The 18,838-nt window shown below is 51.2% G+C and overlaps 4 protein-coding genes across 5 annotated transcripts in view; 3 read left to right on the top strand and 1 right to left on the bottom strand.

Moving 5' to 3' along the window:
- Nucleotides 1-5,302: 5,302 nt before the first annotated feature.
- On the bottom strand, nucleotides 5,303-8,002 carry rpp30 (ribonuclease P/MRP 30 subunit). Its single transcript, XM_019887895.1, has 13 exons — nucleotides 7,895-8,002; nucleotides 7,160-7,380; nucleotides 6,896-6,954; nucleotides 6,747-6,803; nucleotides 6,592-6,657; nucleotides 6,445-6,516; nucleotides 6,275-6,364; nucleotides 6,081-6,197; nucleotides 5,984-6,013; nucleotides 5,875-5,912; nucleotides 5,727-5,806; nucleotides 5,567-5,650; nucleotides 5,303-5,502 (listed from the first exon to the last, which is right to left on the bottom strand). The coding sequence occupies exons 2-13, from the start codon at nucleotides 7,239-7,241 to the stop codon at nucleotides 5,426-5,428; spliced, it is 852 nt and encodes a 283-aa protein (XP_019743454.1). The 5' UTR covers nucleotides 7,242-7,380; nucleotides 7,895-8,002; the 3' UTR covers nucleotides 5,303-5,425.
- Nucleotides 7,415-10,486, top strand: LOC109526549 (gastrula zinc finger protein XlCGF52.1). 2 transcript variants are annotated; one of them, XM_019887893.1, is made up of 5 exons: nucleotides 7,415-8,056; nucleotides 8,793-8,952; nucleotides 9,029-9,087; nucleotides 9,156-9,243; nucleotides 9,587-10,486. In XM_019887893.1, the coding sequence occupies exons 1-5, from the start codon at nucleotides 7,883-7,885 to the stop codon at nucleotides 10,414-10,416; spliced, it is 1,311 nt and encodes a 436-aa protein (XP_019743452.1). In that variant the 5' UTR covers nucleotides 7,415-7,882; the 3' UTR covers nucleotides 10,417-10,486. The 2 variants fall into 2 exon arrangements, with proteins under 2 accessions (XP_019743452.1, XP_019743453.1); XM_019887894.1 differs by having other exon boundaries at nucleotides 7,416-8,056; nucleotides 9,156-9,161; nucleotides 9,592-10,486.
- Nucleotides 10,487-10,753: 267 nt separating this feature from the next.
- Nucleotides 10,754-16,197, top strand: noc3l (NOC3-like DNA replication regulator). Its single transcript, XM_019887847.1, has 21 exons — nucleotides 10,754-10,859; nucleotides 11,480-11,684; nucleotides 11,772-11,880; nucleotides 11,958-12,112; nucleotides 12,252-12,317; nucleotides 12,467-12,600; nucleotides 12,739-12,900; nucleotides 12,980-13,073; nucleotides 13,258-13,433; nucleotides 13,502-13,630; nucleotides 13,742-13,873; nucleotides 13,961-14,041; nucleotides 14,177-14,277; nucleotides 14,360-14,432; nucleotides 14,510-14,573; nucleotides 14,650-14,721; nucleotides 14,955-15,136; nucleotides 15,220-15,348; nucleotides 15,422-15,519; nucleotides 15,613-15,700; nucleotides 15,772-16,197. The coding sequence occupies exons 1-21, from the start codon at nucleotides 10,851-10,853 to the stop codon at nucleotides 15,886-15,888; spliced, it is 2,376 nt and encodes a 791-aa protein (XP_019743406.1). The 5' UTR covers nucleotides 10,754-10,850; the 3' UTR covers nucleotides 15,889-16,197.
- Nucleotides 16,198-17,527: 1,330 nt separating this feature from the next.
- The window catches only part of acta2 (actin alpha 2, smooth muscle), a 2,830-nt gene continuing 1,519 nt past the window's right edge, over nucleotides 17,528-18,838 (top strand). Inside the window, exons 1-4 of the mRNA XM_019887853.1 lie at nucleotides 17,528-17,658; nucleotides 18,091-18,245; nucleotides 18,333-18,461; nucleotides 18,545-18,678. Coding sequence (XP_019743412.1) covers nucleotides 18,117-18,245; nucleotides 18,333-18,461; nucleotides 18,545-18,678 — 392 coding nt within the window. The 5' untranslated portion in view covers nucleotides 17,528-17,658; nucleotides 18,091-18,116. The remainder of the gene's footprint in view (nucleotides 17,659-18,090; nucleotides 18,246-18,332; nucleotides 18,462-18,544; nucleotides 18,679-18,838) is intronic.

Genomic DNA, 18,838 nt, shown 5'->3' with positions numbered 1-18,838 from the left:
AGGTGCGTGCACACACAGGGTTTTGCTGTGTGAGCATTCCTCTGTTTGATGGGGTGATGGCGTTGATTTTTTTTTTGTGTTGCCGTGACGACAAGGGAATTATCGATTGTTTTAACAAGCTGGAGCGTAATTGAGACCACGGTCAACATTTGCAATCAGACGCAACTCTTGCAGACACACACACACCTACACGCACACACACACTCATGGGCACAGTCGTGATTTGAGTGATGTCGAACGTACACACGCACCCTCACACTCAAGCGTGCACGCAGACTCGCGCACGCGGTTCTGAAGAAAGTCAAATTGTTGGCGTCAGCACAAAACGTTCTTTTTTAAAAGGTGCCCTCGAGGGAAGTCTCATTGCTGACATTTTGTTGAAAGCCATAAAGTGACCCCACCCCCAACCAATTTTACCTTTTTATTTAACGTTCACAGTTTTAGCACCACACCAAACTGCTACGCAAGATGACAGTACATAGGCCTATACGACGCTACCAAACATGACGCCACTTACTCCGATGCGACTCGACAACTACTCGGGATGTAATTTACAAGTCCGCACCAACTTTTAGCACAACGACACCACCGCGCCGCTCATGACTGCACTTCTGAGATGCGGTTTCCGATTGAAGAGCCGCAGCGGTCGACAGGAGCCACAGTGCTGGATTCAACGCGAGAGAGGCGAAGTGGCAGGAAAAGACAAAAGGGGGGCCTCGCCGCCTCGACCTTGAGCGACGGCCCGGAGGACAAAGCGCTCGTTGGAGGAAATGCGTTTTGGGCGGCGACAGACGGAGATGGACGCGCGGCGGGCACACCTTAATAAAATCCTACAGGCTGATATGATCAAGCATGAAGTACATTACAAAGGTAATGTGAATTTAAAGCCACTTCCTTTCATTATCAAAAACACTGAGCCGGCGCTGGCGCACTCCGCTCGCCCAATTTATGAGGCCCACTTCCTCAATCTAATAGAAGGATTCAGGTGTTACTAATGGACCAGCCGCCGAGGTAATAGACGACGCACCCACACATAATGTGGACTGATGCGCCGCCGTCGCCGCGGAAAGACACAAAGACGGAAAAGTTGGAGAGCGGGCTCAGCCGAGACCGCGCGCCAAGTCCAACGCTGCAAGTGGAACATGGGAAGTGGAGCTAACAAGGCCCCTGTGTCCAAATTCACAGGATGCAAACTCCGAAGGCCTCATTTAGGGCACCGTGGACCAGTTTGCTCCACCCATCTAGCAACACCTTTTTTATTCACTAAGCACAAGCGCAAATTGACTTAACCTCAGTCTGCGTGCATGTGCGTGTGTGTGCGCGTGTGTGTGCGTGCATCTCTCTGTGTGAATGTGTGTGCATGTGTGCGTGATCACTCAACTAAAACTGCTGCACTAATTAAAAGTGTGCTGAGTGTGTGTGTGTTCATGTCAGCGGGAGCTTTAGACTCACTTTCCAGGAGGGGTGGGGCCTTTGTGTGTGTGTGTGTGTGCGCATTTCTGTGTGTGTGTGAGCCAGCCATTTGATTTTGTGTCAGTGCGCTTGTGAACTTTTAAAGGGTCAACAGACACACTTTCTGTTTCTGTCCATTTTTCCATTTTTGTTCCTTCACTTGTGTCATTGTGTCTGTCATAGACAGGACCCCCCGAGACCCCTCAACCCATACACACACGCACACACACACACACACACACACACACACACACACACACACACACACACACACACACACACACACATCCATCACTCACCTACTCAACCAACACATTACTACACACACACACACACACACACGCACACACACACACACACACACACAGGGCTGAGCGTCATTACCAGGTGGCAGTGAAGCAGAAAAGCTTGCTAATGGCAGGTCACTGCCGTGCATGGGTGTGTGTGTGAGCGTCCGTGTGTGTGTTGACCAGTTGCCATTCTGACCATGTGATGTGATCGACCCATACAACCTGCATGTGTAAGTGTGTGTGTGCGTCTGTGTGTGTGTGCGCGTGCTTGTGTTGGTGAACGTTTCCAGCAGCAGATTGTAAGAGGAAAGCTGTCACCTCCGTGATGCTTTCGGTGCATTTCTTTTTCATGCATGCCAAGGCCGCAATGCATTCTGGGAGTCGGCGTCCAAACGCTCCAAGGGAGCGCGTGCTCCTCTCCGCTAAGTTGACGATCTCGCTAACATTGTTGCTCGACAAATCCAAACGCTCCAAGGGAGCGCGTGCTCCTCTCCGCCAAGTTGACGACTTTTAATGACAATTCCAACATCCCAGGCGACATCAGGGCTGTCATCGGCCACTCATCAATCTCCGTCAACTTTACGAGTCCGTATGAAATTTGATTGACAGACGTATGCCTGGGGACGCACCTTGCCCCGCCCCCCTCCCTGGCTGCCATGGTTACAGCAGGTGAGCCCATTTCCTTCAGTTTTAGTGGCTGAGTCAAGTCCGTCTGTCTGCTTGACGAGCTCCCTTATTAGCTCGTTAGCTCATTAAAGACGGGAGGGTCATTAAAGAGACAAACTGACCATCTTTCACACACACCCACCCGCGCGCGCACCTACGCACACGCGCGCACACACACAGCAGCTGTTCAAGCACGACATTAAAAGTCTAATTTTTTCCTTTTATGGGTCTCGTTAATGTTTTTAGGGACCCGCTAATGACATCTCACAGGCACGCCCGCACGCACGCACACACAGAGAGTCGTTGGGTTTTAGTAAGTGCGCCACTGTTGACCTTTAGGACAAACGAGTGACAGGAAGTTTCATCAAACGTCAGGTAAAGAAGAATGAGAAACACGGATGAGCGTCATTGGACCACACTGACATGGACTTCACACACACACACACACACACACACACACACACACACACACACACACACACACAGGTGTGATGGTCAAGTTTGATGACGAGCGTGTGACGTGATTGCAACTCGTTGAGGGGGTGTCGAATGTTTTCTTGAAGCCATCGCAAGTGTTTGTGTAAACATGCCCGGCAGCGCCACATGACTCCTTTTTGCCCAATTCAACTTAAGGTAAAAAGAGTTCCCTGGTCCTAGGTCAAAATAGGCCAAGGATCCAAAATGGCGGACAACATATGCCAGCCCGTTTGTGATCATTGTGCAATTGGCTCTGTCTCATCCCTCCCCGTGCGCTGCTGGGCTAGTGGCGACCCCCATTTTGTTGGATCGTGAAGACGTTTGGCTGGATCGGTTTGTTGGTTCTCCCCTGTTCCTGACGACGGCCTTCAAGAGGAGCACATAAAACAAAAAAACAAGTTTGGCACAAATTGGCATCCAGCTGGCATGTGGCGCAGACAGCAAGGAGAGCATCTTCAAGCAACAGAATTCCCACAGAGGATTCTAATCGGCTTCACCGTACTCATGTGGCACAAGTGTGTGTGTGTGTGTGTGTGTGTGTGTGTGTTTCCAGCTGTTGGCTCTCTTGCTTGCTGTTCTTTTTCCTTTGTGGTGCTTCCAGGAGTTACTTGTGTTGTCTTTCAATGTTGAAGCATGACCTTGAACCGTTTCAACTTTTTGTCATATTTCTTTGTGTATTTGCGGAGATTGTCGGTCAGAAGAAATGGGAGGAAGTCACTTTGCGCGTCTCAAGTCATGTTTCAAAGAAGCAGGGACGGATTATTTTTCTCTCCAAGCTCTAAGAGCGGGCTTGACCAATACATAGGTCGGCTGAGAACATAATTTATAAGTATATTTTCGGATTCTTTTGTCATTCGATTTGGTTTCGGTGTCGCTGTTTTTTTCTTATTGTCTCTTCCGAATCTTCATTGACGAGAAATCGGACAGTTCAATTATTTCTATAAGACTCTGCTGCCACCTCTCGACAAAAAACGTCACTGCAGGTGATAACCTAGCTCTTATTTTGTAGAATAATGACTAGTCGTTGATTTTATTTTGAAGAGATCACTCTCCCGGAAGTGATGTATTTGTGACGTGTAATTTGAAGTCCACTCCGGCCGTGCAGGACATTCAGTAGGGTGCATTTGGAGGACACACGAGGACGCCAAAGCGATCGATCTAAAATATGAAAACATAGCGTGCACACCATTTCTACATGAAGTTTAGCTTCGGGCTAACCAAATGTTAACCTGCCGTCGTTAGCATGCATCGGGAGCAGCTTATCAAGAGATGTTGGGAGCCGGAAGTGGATCTTTGGAACTGCAGACCGGTAAGTAATGTTGTTATTATTTTTAACGTGTGTGACGTATTTGTCTGGCTTGGGTTGAAATGTTGGTGCAGGAGAAGCGCCTTCGTTTGGATGCGGGACTTCCGGACGGTGGCTGTCCAATGGAAATTCTTCCCGCTTTGCTTCGAACTCCTCAGGAGGAAGAGAAGAGGCGGGGCCAAGTGGAGAGTGGAGGGCAGGTCAGTCTCGGGTGCCATGACGACAATCTCTTTTAACATTTAAAGGTCAGATTCCAAAGACTTTTCAGGGTGTGTTAAAATTAATCTTCTCATCGCCGCTCAGAAGCTTGGATTAGAATCAAAACCGTGCCGCTCAGAGCGGATTGCAAATAGCCTGGTATTTTTTGCACCTCTGTTTCTATATTTATTCGATAGGACAACAGCTTTAGAGACTAACAGTTGGCCGTGCTGTTCGTGTGCGATTCATCGTAATGTGTCACCTGTACATGAAATGTTACACTGCCGGGGAACAACTTTTCAATCGTTGGTATCTGACCTTTAAGGCTTCCTGGTTGCTATAGAAACAAGTGATGTGTGCGTGTCTGTGCAGGTGTGCGTTTTCAGACCCGGAAGTCCTCCACTCACTTGCCTCAGATGTCTCGCGGGCGAGCCGGTACCGTACCAGAACCGCAACGCACGCCTAACACACTTATTGACACACACACACATTGTGTGTGGCACACTTGTTTCGACTTGCTTGCGTTATAGATGATGTCATCGTGTCTTTCAGGGTCACATCAACCATATGATGCCTGCAGGAGGCGGGCCTTCCACAAACCCACGCTGATGATTGGTGCAGTTGCTGACAAGAACCTCAAACAGGAAACGGATGACGCGGTTTCAGTCTTCCACGTTCCCTTGACCCTCTTCAGCTGAGGAATCCGTCTGGTCCCAACTGACTGGTACAGCCTGGACTGTTTGCTAGCCAGTCGCTGTGAAGCTGTTTGGACTTGGAATTCTTTTCTAATACATTTATCTGTCTTTTGGACATCACTCCCTCATGTACATTTTGGCAAAAAAAAGACAAAACTTTCAATGGAACTCAAGTCGTACTTTTATTCTGAAAACATCCTGACATGAAGGTTATTGACGAGTCTGCTGCAGTTAAAAAAAAAAACAAAACAAACAAACAAAAGGTCCGTAATGTCCAGCTGGCTGGACTTTCTAAGACGGATAGCAGCAGATGGTGAAGCTGATCTTTGGGACACGATCACTCAGTCCGTCAACTGACTTTTGAGTCGCTTGGCAGCGGGGGCACACCCCTCGCCCGAGTCCCCTTCACCCGTGTTGCCTGCCAAGGAAAGCAAAATCTATGAATAGGCCCCACCCCGTTAGACAAGCCCGCCATCACGTACGAGATATGGGAGCCTCCTGCTGCTGGGGTTTCTCGCCGCAGCTCTTTTTGGTGGAAATGACGCCGCTTGCGGCCTTCCTGGTTTCTGCGACAAAAAAAAAAAAAAAATCAAAATTCATGACACACCTGTGATGTAAGCCCCGCCTACTTTGACCAACTACCTGCATGCAGTAAAAGCGAGCGACAGATGGAGGAAACTGAGCGCTTAGCTTCCTCGTCGGACAGACCCATCAACGAGCATCTGAGTACGCATCAGGAAAATGTGCACTTTTGAGGAGCCGCAAGGGCAGTGAGTGGGGTCAAGGATACAGGTTGATGATGTCATAGGGTCCTCGGAGCTCCTGAGGCTGGACACACAAATGCATGTCACAAAAACAAACACCCACATATATTCTCCAAGAAGCAACAGGTGCCGCACCTTCATCGCTGCACTCGACACCAGCACGTTCTAAAAGACACGAGAGCGGACATCACGGTCACGTTTATCATGTCATCATCATTATCATCATCCTCACCTTCCCTTTGCAGGCCTGCACCAGGCTAACAGCGTTAGCAATAGTGTAGCGCCTCATGGTGGCATCTCTGATGGCGGCAGTGTAGGACACTTCAAACGCCAAACCCCTCTCCAGAGCCTACGCACATGCACGCTCACTAAGTCGACGTCATTGTCCGCATATTTCTGCAATATCGAGTCTAAATAATTCGTCACCACGTTGACTGGAGCTCTCTTGAAGAAGAAGGGAAGTTTTTCCGTCATCGCCACGCTGATCACATCAACCTCCAACTGCGTGCAGGCCGCCTTTAACAACAAATGACAGTGAGTGACTGTATATATTTTTTTATTTATTACATTTGTGCGTGTGTGAGTACGTGGCTCACGTGAAAAAGTTTTTCTGTTGTTGGTTGGACCGCCAGGAGGTCAAAGTTGGCATACTCCGTAAGGTTTGGCCTCTGCACAAACACACAGGCGCAAACTTGTGTCATGGGGTTTTCTAGTGGCAGTGCAGACTTGACAAAAGTACTTACAAAGTGACTCAGCTCCGACAGCACCAGCGTCAGTCTGTTGAGCACTCGGATTGGTCGAGAGCGACCCTGGCGCACGGACGCACATATACAAACATGGCAACTCAAATGAAATTTAGTCGCAGCGTGAACACAGGGACAAAACAATTGGTGATCACCTGGACGATAGGCAGCTGATCAATGAGGTCTTCGACCGGCTTGGGTGACGGAACCGTCTATAGACAAGAAAATACAACCCCCTGTGTGTCAGTTTCAATGCGCTTTTTGCTTTCAATTGCATCCGTGAGTGAGTCACTGAGTGTCTCACCTCTTTCTTTTTGATAGAGGGTTCAAACGTATAGTTGACGGCTACCGTGGAGAAACCAACTGCACCAAAACAACATAGGTGATTTGATTATCGTTTTTGATGTCACAGTAGAGAAAGTATTGATTGATTCACTGAGGACAGCGTTCTGTGTCTGTGCGCCCATGTATGCACCATTAGCTTCGTTAGCCTAGCTCTCTCTTTTGGGATGAAATAAAGTCAACTTTATCCAAGCGCTCTAGTCCATTTTAGTGTTGCGAGACTCACGATAAGCTGCCGTGTCGATGATTTGTTGCATGTTGCTTCTATCTGCAGAGAAAGTCAAGTTTAAGTCCATGAAGACCGACATGATTGTGATGATGACGAGGAGGAGGCACGTGCAGAGCGAAACATCGAAATGCCTTGTGGGAAATGAAGTTGTTGTATGGTGTAATTCCAAATATTTCCGTCAGGGGGCAGAACAAACTGACGGAATATCGAAGACGAAGCTGAAGAAGAAGAACAAAACAGTTTAATTTGAAGCTCCGAGCGGAAGCGGAAAAGAATATCAGGTGTGTGAAGGAAGCTCTTATTATATTTTGGAGAGAAAATTAATTTAATAAGTCTATTGTAACTCTTGGCGATATGCACCTAAAGAAAAACATTAGAAATGTCGAATACACTGTTGACTTTTGTGCCACAAAAAGACGCATTAATAAATAATGACAAACAAGAATTGTGTTGTACTTTTCTTAAGTTGTCATCTCTAATTACACTCATCACACAACTTGATTTGTCTTTATTGATGTCTCACTCTTTGATTTATACACTTGGAAACTTCCGGAAGTTTGACCCGGAAAAAAATCAAATCGTTCAGAGGAAGTGAATCCTCGTTGTGTACGTTAGCTATCGTCAGAAGGGTTGGTGAAGCATCTTGTGAAAATTTAGAAATGAGTGCACAAGTAAAGTAAGAAGTACAAGAAGAGTCATCGGTTTGCGTTAGCCATCGACATGCGTGCGGACTTGCACGCGCAGCTGGCCGCCGTCATGGAGGCGTTCGTGCACGCCGCTGTGGCCGAGCTCCACAAGCAGCAGGAAGGCGGAAGCGGACCGCCGGTCGACCTCCGCCCCGGAGACCAACTTCTGCGTGCGGACAGCGTACGCAAAGAGAGTCGTGAGAGGCTGGTGAGTCGCCCGGAGAACACGGACCTAACATAAGTATGGACTGACAATGTCGCTTACTCGCCGTCGGGAGAAGCGAAGCCACAGGCGGCCATCTTACGTTGCCACTCGTTAATCTCTGCTGCTCTCAAGCTCGCATTTCGATGTTCTGGTGTTATTTCCTGTATTTACGGCGAACATGCATACGGTTGTACCAGTGAGTGTAGGGGAAGCGCGACACGCTCATTTCATCGAGAAGAATGTTATTTTCAATGTTCTCTTTTGTGCGAATGCTCCCGAAAGACTCGGACATGTGCTCTGCGATTGCCTGGCAACTAGTTCAGCGTGCAATAGTTTGTGTCCGTCACATTGGCAACGGAAGATGGCTGCCCTCAGGCTTCAGTCGCGAGGGAGTCCATTCATATATCCGTTGGTAGCAGAGACGTATAAAATAAGACGTAAATGCGGCGATTTTATCATAGACTCTCCTCACTGAGCACTAGGCCCGTGTTGATACGTCATCCTGTCCGCCATATTTGATGTGGCAGATGAACGAATGCAAGTCAGAAAGTGACAAGTTACCAAGTGCACAAACCGTTCATTCATGTACTTGCAAAACCAAAACCATTTTCAGTTTTAACATCAGGGTTAGAAATGGTAGTTAGTGCTCAAATGGTATCCAGTGATGCATGGTACAGTCGCTGGCCCTTGCTGTCGGACTCGTGTTTCACTGTGGCGTAACATGGAACGTCTGTCCCAGGTGTGCTTTGCCGCCATCTTGGAGACACTGGCAAACGAGGCTTTGGGGAAGATCGTCAACATCGTGGATGACGTCAAACCAAGACGGGACGGTGAGGGAGCGCACGGCGGCGAGACGGCACAGATCGCCATTGTCAGCGTCCTCAACAACGCCTGTGTGGGTATGTCCTGAGCCCATTTGCTTGACATGTGACAACTCACGAAGCTAAACTGTTGTCCCCGCATTCGCCCACACAGAGGCGGAGCACTCGTACGGCGTCCCTCCCCCGAATCGCCACCTTCCCGCTCTGGCTCAGGTAAGTCTGCACGCTCGTCTGGCCTCCTTCCCGCTTGCCTGACTTCGTTAATGGATTTGTGGAAGCAGGACCAACCACCAGAGGAGCCGCCGTTGATCCTGGCCGTCAGCATCAAAGACCAGCACGGACACGTGGACCTGGATGCCATTGCTGAGCGTGAGAACCCCACCGTGCCCAAAACAAAATTGATACTGGGCTACTGCCACTTGGGAGTTTTTGGAGACACAACCTGTCACTAAGCCATTTATTTATTGTTTTTTTAACCATCATGTTTGCGGTATTGTTTGTGTTGTCTTGAGGACTTGTACTGGGTAATGGAAACTATGAATAGACCGTTGTCATATTGGGAAGGCTCAATCATAATATGGCAGTGGATAGGACGTCACGGCGTGACGTGCAACAAAGCCTAGTAGATATCTCGTTTAGCGCTGAGTGTAACTCTCTGCCCGTGACCAGCACAATTCCACTCATGTCTTTTTTTTTTTTAATCTCCTGCTAGGCGCCGGACTAGGCGCAACGCTTCCTGCAAGCTGGAACGAGTTGGCGGCCGACGGCACCACGCAGAAGCCTGAGGTGCGAGTACGCCGCAGGAAGTCCTTGTCGTCTCCGAGCCAATCGGCCCGGCGCCACCAACTGGGACAGGAGAGTGCCAACGTGAAGCCGTTCGCCTGTGAGGTCTGTGGCCGCTGCTTCACCCTGAGACAAAACCTGCGGCGGCACACCCGCGGCCACATGGGGATCAAGAAGTTTTGCTGCGGTGTGTGCGGGAAAGGCTTCACACGCGCCGTGGCGCTTCGGACCCACGAGCTGATCCACACGGGCCAGAAGCCCCTCAAGTGCGAGCAGTGCCCCAAAAGCTTCCGGCATGCCGCCAACCTGAAGAACCACCTGCGCGTCCACAGCGGCGCGCGGCCCTTCACCTGCGACGTCTGCGGCAAGACTTTCCGCCAGGCGGTCAATCTGAAGATCCACCGCCGCGTGCACACTGGCGAGCGGCCGTACGCGTGCCGCCAATGCGGCAAGACCTTCAGCCAGCAGAGCAGCCTCATCACACACGGCCGCACGCACTCTGACGAACGGCCATTCGTCTGCACGTCCTGCCTCAAGACCTTCAACAACGCCAACAGCCTAAAGCTGCACGTGCGCGTGCACACGGGCGAGCGGCCGTACACCTGCGACATCTGCGCCAAGACTTTTACCCAGGGAAGCCATCTGCGCACGCACAAGACTCACGTGCATGACGGCGGCAAACGCTTCATCTGCGACAAGTGCGGAAAGGGCTACGCCAACGGGCGAAACCTCAAAACGCACAAGTGCGGCTACAGCTAGCGCACGCCGAACGCTGCCTGCTCGTGTCACGTCTTCGCCTTTCTTGAATAAAGTCTTGGATTGTGCCAAAGCTGAGTTTGTCTATTTCATTGCAAGAAAGGCTGCACGGCCAATGAGTGGTCGGCACATTCGTGGTTCGGAGGCCTGGGCGCCCACTCTCAACTCGAGGAGGTTAATTATTCTCTTCTGTCTTGTTCACAGCACTTTGTTCCAGTTGCGTTTCTTCGTTTCAAATCTGAGTTGTGAATATTTAAGAAGCATTTAGGTCGACAAGGTGCAGTGCGGCCTCCTGTCGCTAGGGTCGCTGTTCTTAGCGTAGCGTTGACATTTCAGTCCTTCTAGCTGTGTTAGTTTCCGGGTCGGAGAGTCTGTCTCCACGCGTGTGGACTTCTCGCATCTGTCGTCCGTCTACCTGAACACTTTTCATCGTTATTATGGCTCCGGTGAGTCTGATTTGTGCAAAAATCAATCGCGACGTGCAGTTGTGGCCGGAGGATCTTGATGAATCCATGTTTTATCACGTCCAACTTTCTCAGCGACTTCAAACGATTGGATTTCATTTTACGTCGTGGTTAGACTCTACGCCGCAAACAAAACAACTAGCAATGAATGCAGGCGTTTGTTGTCTTATTTTAAGTGTGGAATCATGGGCTCGTGGTGCCGTCCAAAAAGAAAACAAAATAAAAAAGACACTGTTTTTTTTGCAGACAGCAAGGTTGTTGTTTTGTCACCTCAGCAGGTAACCTGTAGATGTTTGGCACAAATTTTACGCCTGTCCTGACACACAAACGGCGAATAGCAAAGGGTCGCACCAAGGGACCCAACCGGATGCTCACTGTGGCCCGACTGTCCCATCAGGCTGCTCGCAAAAACATTTCAAAAAGGGATCTAGCATACGTACAACCAGCCACAACTGTGCACAAATGATTCCTCACAATTTGCAGAAAATATTTGCCATTTGCTCTTCAACAAAAACGATGTTTATGAGGGTGAATGACACTGCCTTGCTTGCAATCTGTCTTTTTGTGCCCTGCCTCCGTCGCTCTTTGGTGCCTGGTTGCAGTCTCACACCAAGAAGCGCCGCCCGTCGTTCCGGCGGTTGCTGAAAACGAGCAACCTGAAGCTGGACAACAAGCTGAAGAACCGGCAGATGAAGCAACAAAACATCTCCAAGAAGCAGCGCAAGGAGCACAGGAAGCTGCGGCAGGCGCTCAAGGGCGTTGCACAGGCCACGCCGCGCCCACTTGACGTCACCGCCAAAAAGCCCGGTGAGACTGCACGCACGCATGCCATTTCGAACTGCGACCATCATGCCACCTGTGTGTAATCGACATGTGCCGTGTGTATGATGTCAGAGGAGGAAGAGGAGGAGGAGGACTTCCTGGAGAGTTTGCCAACTGACATGATGGACGACACCGACCTGCAGCACATGTCCTCATTCCTCAGCAGGGATCTGTCGTCATGGTAATCACACACACACACACACACACGCACACACCCATGCATGTATACAAGGTGTGTCTGAGGCATGTGCGTCTTAGTGATTCAGAGCACAGCACCAAGAAGCGCAAGTCTGAAGTGGTCCGAGGCTACGAGAAGATTCCCAGGAAGATGGCCGCCGTGCCGGAGGAGGAAGTCATACACTTGCTGCCCATCAAAGACAAGACACGACTCATCCCGCAGAGCATGCACAGAGGTGACGTCCAAGGGCCGATATTTACACGCCACCGCAGCGCACGGTGTCGCGCAGCAACAATTAGCACTCAAACTAATGTTAACCATCGCTAAACGACTTTCTCACCAACTTTTGATGGCCATCTGTTGTGCATGTGCAGTGGTGACCAAGCAGTCGGACGAGGAAGAGGATGAGGAAGAGGAACCCACACAGGAGGCTGAAATCGGTACGGATGACCGTAAAACCTTATTGAAGCTTGACAAGCCGCTTGCAGGCATCTTTTGAACAGAATCATCACCATAGCGACCAGGGAAGCTGGCCGTGCCCTTTCCTCCCGTTGGCTGTCAATCACGTGGCCCCCGACCTTGTTTTCAGGAGCGGCAAAGCTAGTGAACGATGCGCCGCTGACGCCGGCACAGCAACAGAAAGTGAGGGCGCGCAAGATCCAAGACCGGAAGCTGACCATCGCGCACTTGGCATCCACCGTCATCGCCAACCCCAGCACCAATGTCAGACCTCCGCTCGTGTGTGTGAATGTGTTTACCTGCGTTTTGTCAGTGTGCAGGTTTTGATCATATGTGCGCTTGTTTTTGTTTTGTTTTAATTTCGTGAGAGAGGTCACGGCTGTTTTGCATGTATGCGTGCAGATGAAGTGCGTGAAGCAGCTGCGTGGCATGCTGATGGAGGTGGACCCTTGCATGGCGGTGACAGTCAGGAAGTTGGTGATGGTGTCGCTGATGGAAATCTTCAAAGACATCACTCCCACTTACAAGATTCGACCTTTGACCGCCACTGAGAAAGCCACCAAGGTAGCGTCTCTGCGCTCGCGTGAGTGTAATGATTCCATTGGTGACGAGAATGGTGATGATGATGTCATCGGCGTCGCAGGTTAAGAAGGAGACCCAGCAGCTGCGGGAGTTTGAGGAAGTCCTGCTGAGTCAGTACAAGTTCTACTTGGAGGATTTGGAACAGTGCATCAAAGGTGAGCACCGAACACTCGTTCGTTTTTCCGCCGCTTCCGGTAAATATCACAGCTCGTCACATGCTATTACCATTATTAATCATATAATCACCCAGCCCTATTTACAATTGCCCCTCGGAAGGTAATCCACAGGGTGCGGGGTTGGCTGATGTGAAAAAGAATCTCTATTTGTGTTTGCGTGCAGACTGGAAGCAGAAGAAGAGCAAGCGCAGCCAAGCGGTTTCTCTGGACAGTTACTCAGGCCTGGCCGTGGTGGCCGTGCGCTGCCTGTGCGAGCTGCTCGTCGCCATGACGCATTTCAACTTCCACAACAACATCCTGGTGGCCCTGGCGCCGCTGCTGAACGACCCCGTCAAGACGGTGGGTGCCCCCAAGCTCGTCTCGTCCCGTCACGTCTTGTCACGCCTGACTCACTTGTCTCGGCGCAGGTGTCTGACACGTGCTGCCGCGCCTTCACCGAACTCTTTCGCCAAGACAAGGTCGGCGGACCCTCGCTCGCCGCTGTGCGAGTCATCTCGGGTCTCGTCAAACGTCTCAACTACAACGTCAGGCCCAAGGTGAGGGAACCCACAAACGTCTCAAAAGGTCTACATTTGAACAATAAGTAGAAGGAAAAAGTAGCCCTTTTATTGTGATGGGCGTCATATTTTGATTGTGAACTGGAGCAGGTGCTGCAGACGCTCCTGAGCGTGCGAATCCAGGAAGTGTTGGTGAAGAAGGACCTGAAGGACACGACGCCCACCATGAAGGCCATGCACCACAAAGACAAGAAGAACCAGCTGTCACGCATGCGGCGGAAGGTAACCTGACGTCGGCGTAGCGTCTCGCCCGTCTCGTCAGTCGCCGGCAATAACGCTTTCCCTCTGTTTATGTTTGCGTTGGTGCAGTGGAAGAAGGCGGAGGAGAAGCTGCAGCAGGAGCTTCTCGAAACTGAAGCGTCGGACAGCAAAGAAAAGAAGATGAAAATGGTGCCCAGCACAACGTCGCCGTTTGTCGATCACATTCGCTCACCTCGCAGTCCGAAAGTCACATTTTGGTTCGCTCAAGCACGTTAGCCGCTCCTTTCTCTCTTCTGACATTCCTCTTCTTCTTTCTTCCTGCAGCACACGGAGACACTGAATATCGTCTTCCTGATCTACTTTCGAATTTTGAAGAAAGCTCACAAGTCTGTCCTCCTCCCTGCGGTGTTGGAGGGGCTGGCCAAGTAACGCAAACACACGCGCAGAGTCACCCGTTCACCCACACGCGCTCACACACACGCACTCTCTGATGTCACTTCCTGTCAGTTTTGCCCATTTGATCAACTTGGAGTTCTTTGATGACCTGCTCAATGTGCTTCAGGGCCTTATCCAATCAGGAGTGAGTATGACGCAGACTCCGCCCACTCACCACTATCCAATACCAGACGATTCATTTGATTGTTCATTGCCGTGCAGGATCTGAGCAATCGGGAGAGACTTCACTGCATCCAGACTGTCTTCACCATCCTGACGGGACAAGGTGTGTGCGTGCGCGTGCGTGCGTATGTTTGCGGCCACCTGCACGGGTCAGTGATGTGAGCGTTTGTGCGTGGCAGGTGACGTCCTCAATATCGACCCCCTGAACTTTTACTCGGAGCTCTACGCCATGTTGCCACAGCTGCATGCAGGTTGGTGGTCTCAACTCAGCTGTAGTTATCGCCCGCTTTCAAACGTCTGCTGTATACGCAACAAAAAGGTGACATACTGCAGTTTTAGGAAATTGAAACACAAAAGGTGCAGCAACACCGACAGACATGAGCAAACTCTTGGCATGTGTTCTTTATCCTCCGTGAAGAGCACCTAATATTATTGCTGGACTGACAACTCGAGAGTTTGAGTGCTGACGAACCGTGTCCCTCAGGAGCTCCCGATGACGAAATTTTCATCGTGCTGCGCTGCCTGGACGCAATGTTGATCCGCCGCAGGAAGCAGGTGAGCCTGCAGAGGGCGATGGCCTTCATCAAGCGGATCAGCGTGCTCAGCTTGCACGTCCAGTCGCACGCCAGCGTCGGACTCCTCGCCGCCGCCAGGGCCGCGCTGCATGTGAGTGCTTGCGTATATGACAAGCAGCTAACATGTCAACCAAAGTGACTTTTTTTTTGGCTTCCTGTCTTTTGTGATGTCAGTCATTTCCAAGATCCGACTTCCTGCTGGACAACGAGGTTCAGGGCAGCGGCTTGTACCTGCCCGAACTGCACCACCCCGAACACTGCAACGCTCACAACACCGCCTTGTGGGAGCTCCACGCACTGCAGGTACACGCCCGCACACGCAGCACAGCGCATCGGTGCGACCTGACGTTTCCACAACATGACGGCGTGTCCGCAGAGACATTTCCACCCAGTGGTGCGGCAACTGGCGTCCCATCTGAGTCGCGGCGCCCCCAGCGAAGGCAGCGGGGCGCTGCCGCAGGAGCTGAGTCGCAGGTACTAATACGCGTCATCATCTTGCGCTGCTCGCCGCCAGCGTGCCGCGACCGTGTGGTTTGCTGCGCTAACGTTTGAGGACTTCCTGTCCAGGTCGCCGGTGCAGCTGTTTGACGATTATGACATTAAAGACATGACCTTCAACCCACCCGTAGCTGCACCCAGACACAAGAAGAAGAAGGTGCATACGCACACGCACACTACATACACGCGCAGACACGCAAAAGTCAAATTGTATTTTTTCCCTTCCAGGAAGTTTTCAGAGTGAATTGGTCGCTGCTGGATGGCGATCTGCAGCGACTTGTTGATGACAGCTTGCGTTCCAGTCAGGAGGCGGAGCTTGACTTCTGGACAACACACAAACACTGACCCTCATGCACACACATACCATGTGTGTGTCTGTGTGTGATGTCATCTGTAAAATATTTTAGTAAAGTTTTTTTAAAAAGTATTGATGCTTGTCAGTGTGATCAGGGGTGGTAATTGGTCGCTCTAATGTGCCACACATTCCCTCTTTCATTCTCAACATAAAAAATAGAACATCAGCGGTGATGTTTGGGCGGGTGGCGGGTGTGTACGTGACGTCACGAGGGGCGACGGGCGTTCCTGTGTCACTGGAGGATAAATGAGGGCGGGGCTGAGCGTCTGGTCGCACTGTCGGGAGAAGGCAGCCGTGTTGCCCATCCATCAACTTGGCCATCGCCCGCTGGCTGGATGGTCTCAGGAAAAAACTCGGTTTGTCATCAGTTTTGAAGACAAAGATTGGCATTCTGTTTGCGTTATGCCTGTCAGCTTAGTCGCTGGCAAAGATAGGTCAACACAATTTTGTGTTAAACAATTTTCGCACTGAGAATGCGGTGGGAAAAAAAACGGGAGTGCTGAATCCAATTGAATAAAACGATTTTTTTCATACATCAGCGGCACCGCCTGCTGTTCAGAGAGCAACACTGCACTCACTAACGCTCAAAGTCTCCACATTCCACAAATCTTTCCAGACGGGTCCACAAAAAAACAGCCAAGACGCATAAAAACACACTCGCCCCCCCACCCAACTCACTCACACACACACACACACACACACATTCACACACATTCCACAGCAGCTACATGTGTGGATGTAAGCCGACCAATCACATTCGAGCTTCACAAGTCCGTCTACAGTACAAAAGTTTTCCCATTTTCGGTCAACGTCAAGCAAAACTGTGCGTGCGCGGGTGCGTGAGAAATGAGAAGGTGATCAATTGGTGGCCCCTCCCTCAGATATTTTTTTTTTCTCCTGGGGGTGGTGGAGAGTGTGGGGGGGGGTCGCATGTCTCCTCAGCTCCTTTTTAGGACTTGATGACACTCCGATGTTTTGCTCCTTGTTGGACTTTTGATGCACGCTTGAGCAGGAAGTTGTCTCGTGCGTCGTCCATTTTCCTTTTAAGGAGAAGCGAGTGTGTGCGCTTCCATCAGGACCTTTGGCCTCATCTTCATCCACGTCTTCCTCGGGACCTATCAACTACATTACCCACAATTCTAACAATGTCACCAGCATCATTTTGAGCTCAGGAGAAGCCAAAGAACCCAAGCCTGCTGATTGGTGGATCCGGCGGAGGGGGCGTGTCTAAAAAGGCACGGAAGGTCAACGCAAGGTCAGCATAGGGTCAGCGAGCCTCATTGAGGACCTCAACAAAAGGGACCCTGATACAAGGTGGGCAGAACAATCTGAATCAGGAGAAGAACCTGGACAAGAGGGAGAAGTTGGAACGGAAAAAGAACTTGGACCTTGACCACGACAAGAACCAGAACTGGCAAAAACAACCGAGGCTAAGGAAGGAGAAAAGCAACATCCCAAACATCTTCATGATGAAAATGCGGCAAAGTATGAAAGCGGGAGGACGTCCCCGACGCGCCATTGGCCAACTCCCCCAAGGCCTGCCCTACAAGGAGCCGAGCGGACCGACTGCGCCGAGGGGACCAGGGGCGGGGGGGGTGCGGAATAGGGGGACCGCTCCTTGTTTGGCTGGATGAGAGGAGGAAGAGGAGGAGGAGGAGGAGGCTTCTTAAGGTGTCTCCTCAAGACGCGAGCCTCACTTGTTTGCCCGCTCGCTCACTTCTCCAGCTTTCCCGACCTTCCCCGCGTCCAGCAGCACCGCGGTAAGATCTCCAAAGTCTCTTCTTCACATTCTCCTCAACTTCCTCACCTCCTCATCTTCATCACCTCCTCATCTTCATCCGTTCGCCCTCCTCATCGCATCCCTCTCCATCGCCTCCCGCCTCCTCTTCCACTCGGTTGTCTTTTATCCGCCGGACTGTGGGCGCCCACTGAAAATCTCAACGCACGTCGGCCGTCTCCGGTCGCAGCGGGTCCGTTTGCGAGCGCGGAGGAATGTGATGTCCAAATATGGTGCACACAGCTGAGAGGTGTGGGTGGGCACGGCCAGGCAGGACGCCACCGCATGCCCAAATTAGGAAGTTTGTCCAGAGTGCCTTCAGCCCCTGCGTGTTCCGCCAGACTTGTTAGCGCACCCCATCAGGTGTGTTCAACATCTGTGTGTGTGTGTATGTGTGTGTGTGCCCTCCCCTTAGCGTGGTAGCATCCCCTGCCTGCAGCCATGTGCGACGACGAGGAGAGCACCGCCCTGGTGTGCGACAACGGATCGGGACTTTGCAAAGCTGGATTTGCCGGAGATGACGCGCCCAGGGCCGTCTTCCCGTCCATCGTGGGCCGGCCCAGGCACCAGGTCGCCGCCGAACTGCTCTTTTTTTTTTTTTTTTTTTTTCGACGCTGTCTGCATTGTGGTCTGATGGTGTGTGTGTGTGTGTGTCAGGGGGTGATGGTGGGCATGGGCCAGAAGGACAGCTACGTCGGTGACGAGGCTCAGAGCAAGCGTGGAATCCTCACCCTCAAGTATCCCATCGAGCACGGAATCATCACCAACTGGGACGACATGGAGAAGGTGGCCTTCCGGACGCTTCTTCTTCTTCTTCTATTCGAGCGGCGGGCGCCTTTGAACGTGTTTTGTGCTCTCCGATTGGCCAGATCTGGCATCACTCTTTTTACAACGAGCTGCGAGTGGCCCCCGAAGAGCATCCCACCCTCCTGACCGAAGCGCCGCTCAATCCCAAGGCCAACAGGGAGAAGATGACACAGGTGACCCGGAAACCGGTGGCCGCGTCTCACCTGCAACGTTTTTGCACCCGTATTGCACCTCATGATGATTGTTGACGCCCACGTCACTTGAATGAGCTGACAATCCCGAGTCACATGCTGCTGCACCTGGTTTCAGCTGCGTCCCACTTAACATTTTTGAGCTCCCCCCCCCCCCCCCCGCCC

The sequence above is a fragment of the Hippocampus comes genome, unplaced genomic scaffold (assembly GCF_001891065.2).
Source record: "Hippocampus comes isolate QL1 unplaced genomic scaffold, H_comes_QL1_v1.1 scaffold416, whole genome shotgun sequence".
NCBI lineage: Eukaryota > Metazoa > Chordata > Actinopteri > Syngnathiformes > Syngnathidae > Hippocampus > Hippocampus comes.
Note: the sequence above shows the minus strand (reverse complement) of the source record. Positions and strands in the feature narration are given on the sequence as shown.

What these genes read in the sequence shown, in the direction of transcription:
- rpp30 (XM_019887895.1), bottom strand. Translation starts at nt 7,241, where the DNA reads ATGTCGGTCTTCATGGACTTAAACTTGACTTTCTCTGCAGATAGAAGC. An exon ending in ATCAGCTGCCTATCGTCCAG is followed by an intron (nt 6,658 to 6,746) that starts GTGATCACCAAT and finishes TCCGTGCGCCAG; the next exon opens with GGTCGCTCTCGACCAATCCG. An exon ending in TGCAGGCCTGCAAAGGGAAG is followed by an intron (nt 6,014 to 6,080) that starts GTGAGGATGATG and finishes CGTGTCTTTTAG; the next exon opens with AACGTGCTGGTGTCGAGTGC.
- LOC109526549 (XM_019887893.1), top strand. Translation starts at nt 7,883, where the DNA reads ATGCGTGCGGACTTGCACGCGCAGCTGGCCGCCGTCATGGAGGCGTTC. An exon ending in AAGAGAGTCGTGAGAGGCTG is followed by an intron (nt 8,057 to 8,792) that starts GTGAGTCGCCCG and finishes CGTCTGTCCCAG; the next exon opens with GTGTGCTTTGCCGCCATCTT. An exon ending in CCTCAACAACGCCTGTGTGG is followed by an intron (nt 8,953 to 9,028) that starts GTATGTCCTGAG and finishes TCGCCCACACAG; the next exon opens with AGGCGGAGCACTCGTACGGC.
- noc3l (XM_019887847.1), top strand. An exon ending in AGCAGGGATCTGTCGTCATG is followed by an intron (nt 11,881 to 11,957) that starts GTAATCACACAC and finishes TGTGCGTCTTAG; the next exon opens with TGATTCAGAGCACAGCACCA. An exon ending in ACTACAACGTCAGGCCCAAG is followed by an intron (nt 13,631 to 13,741) that starts GTGAGGGAACCC and finishes GAACTGGAGCAG; the next exon opens with GTGCTGCAGACGCTCCTGAG.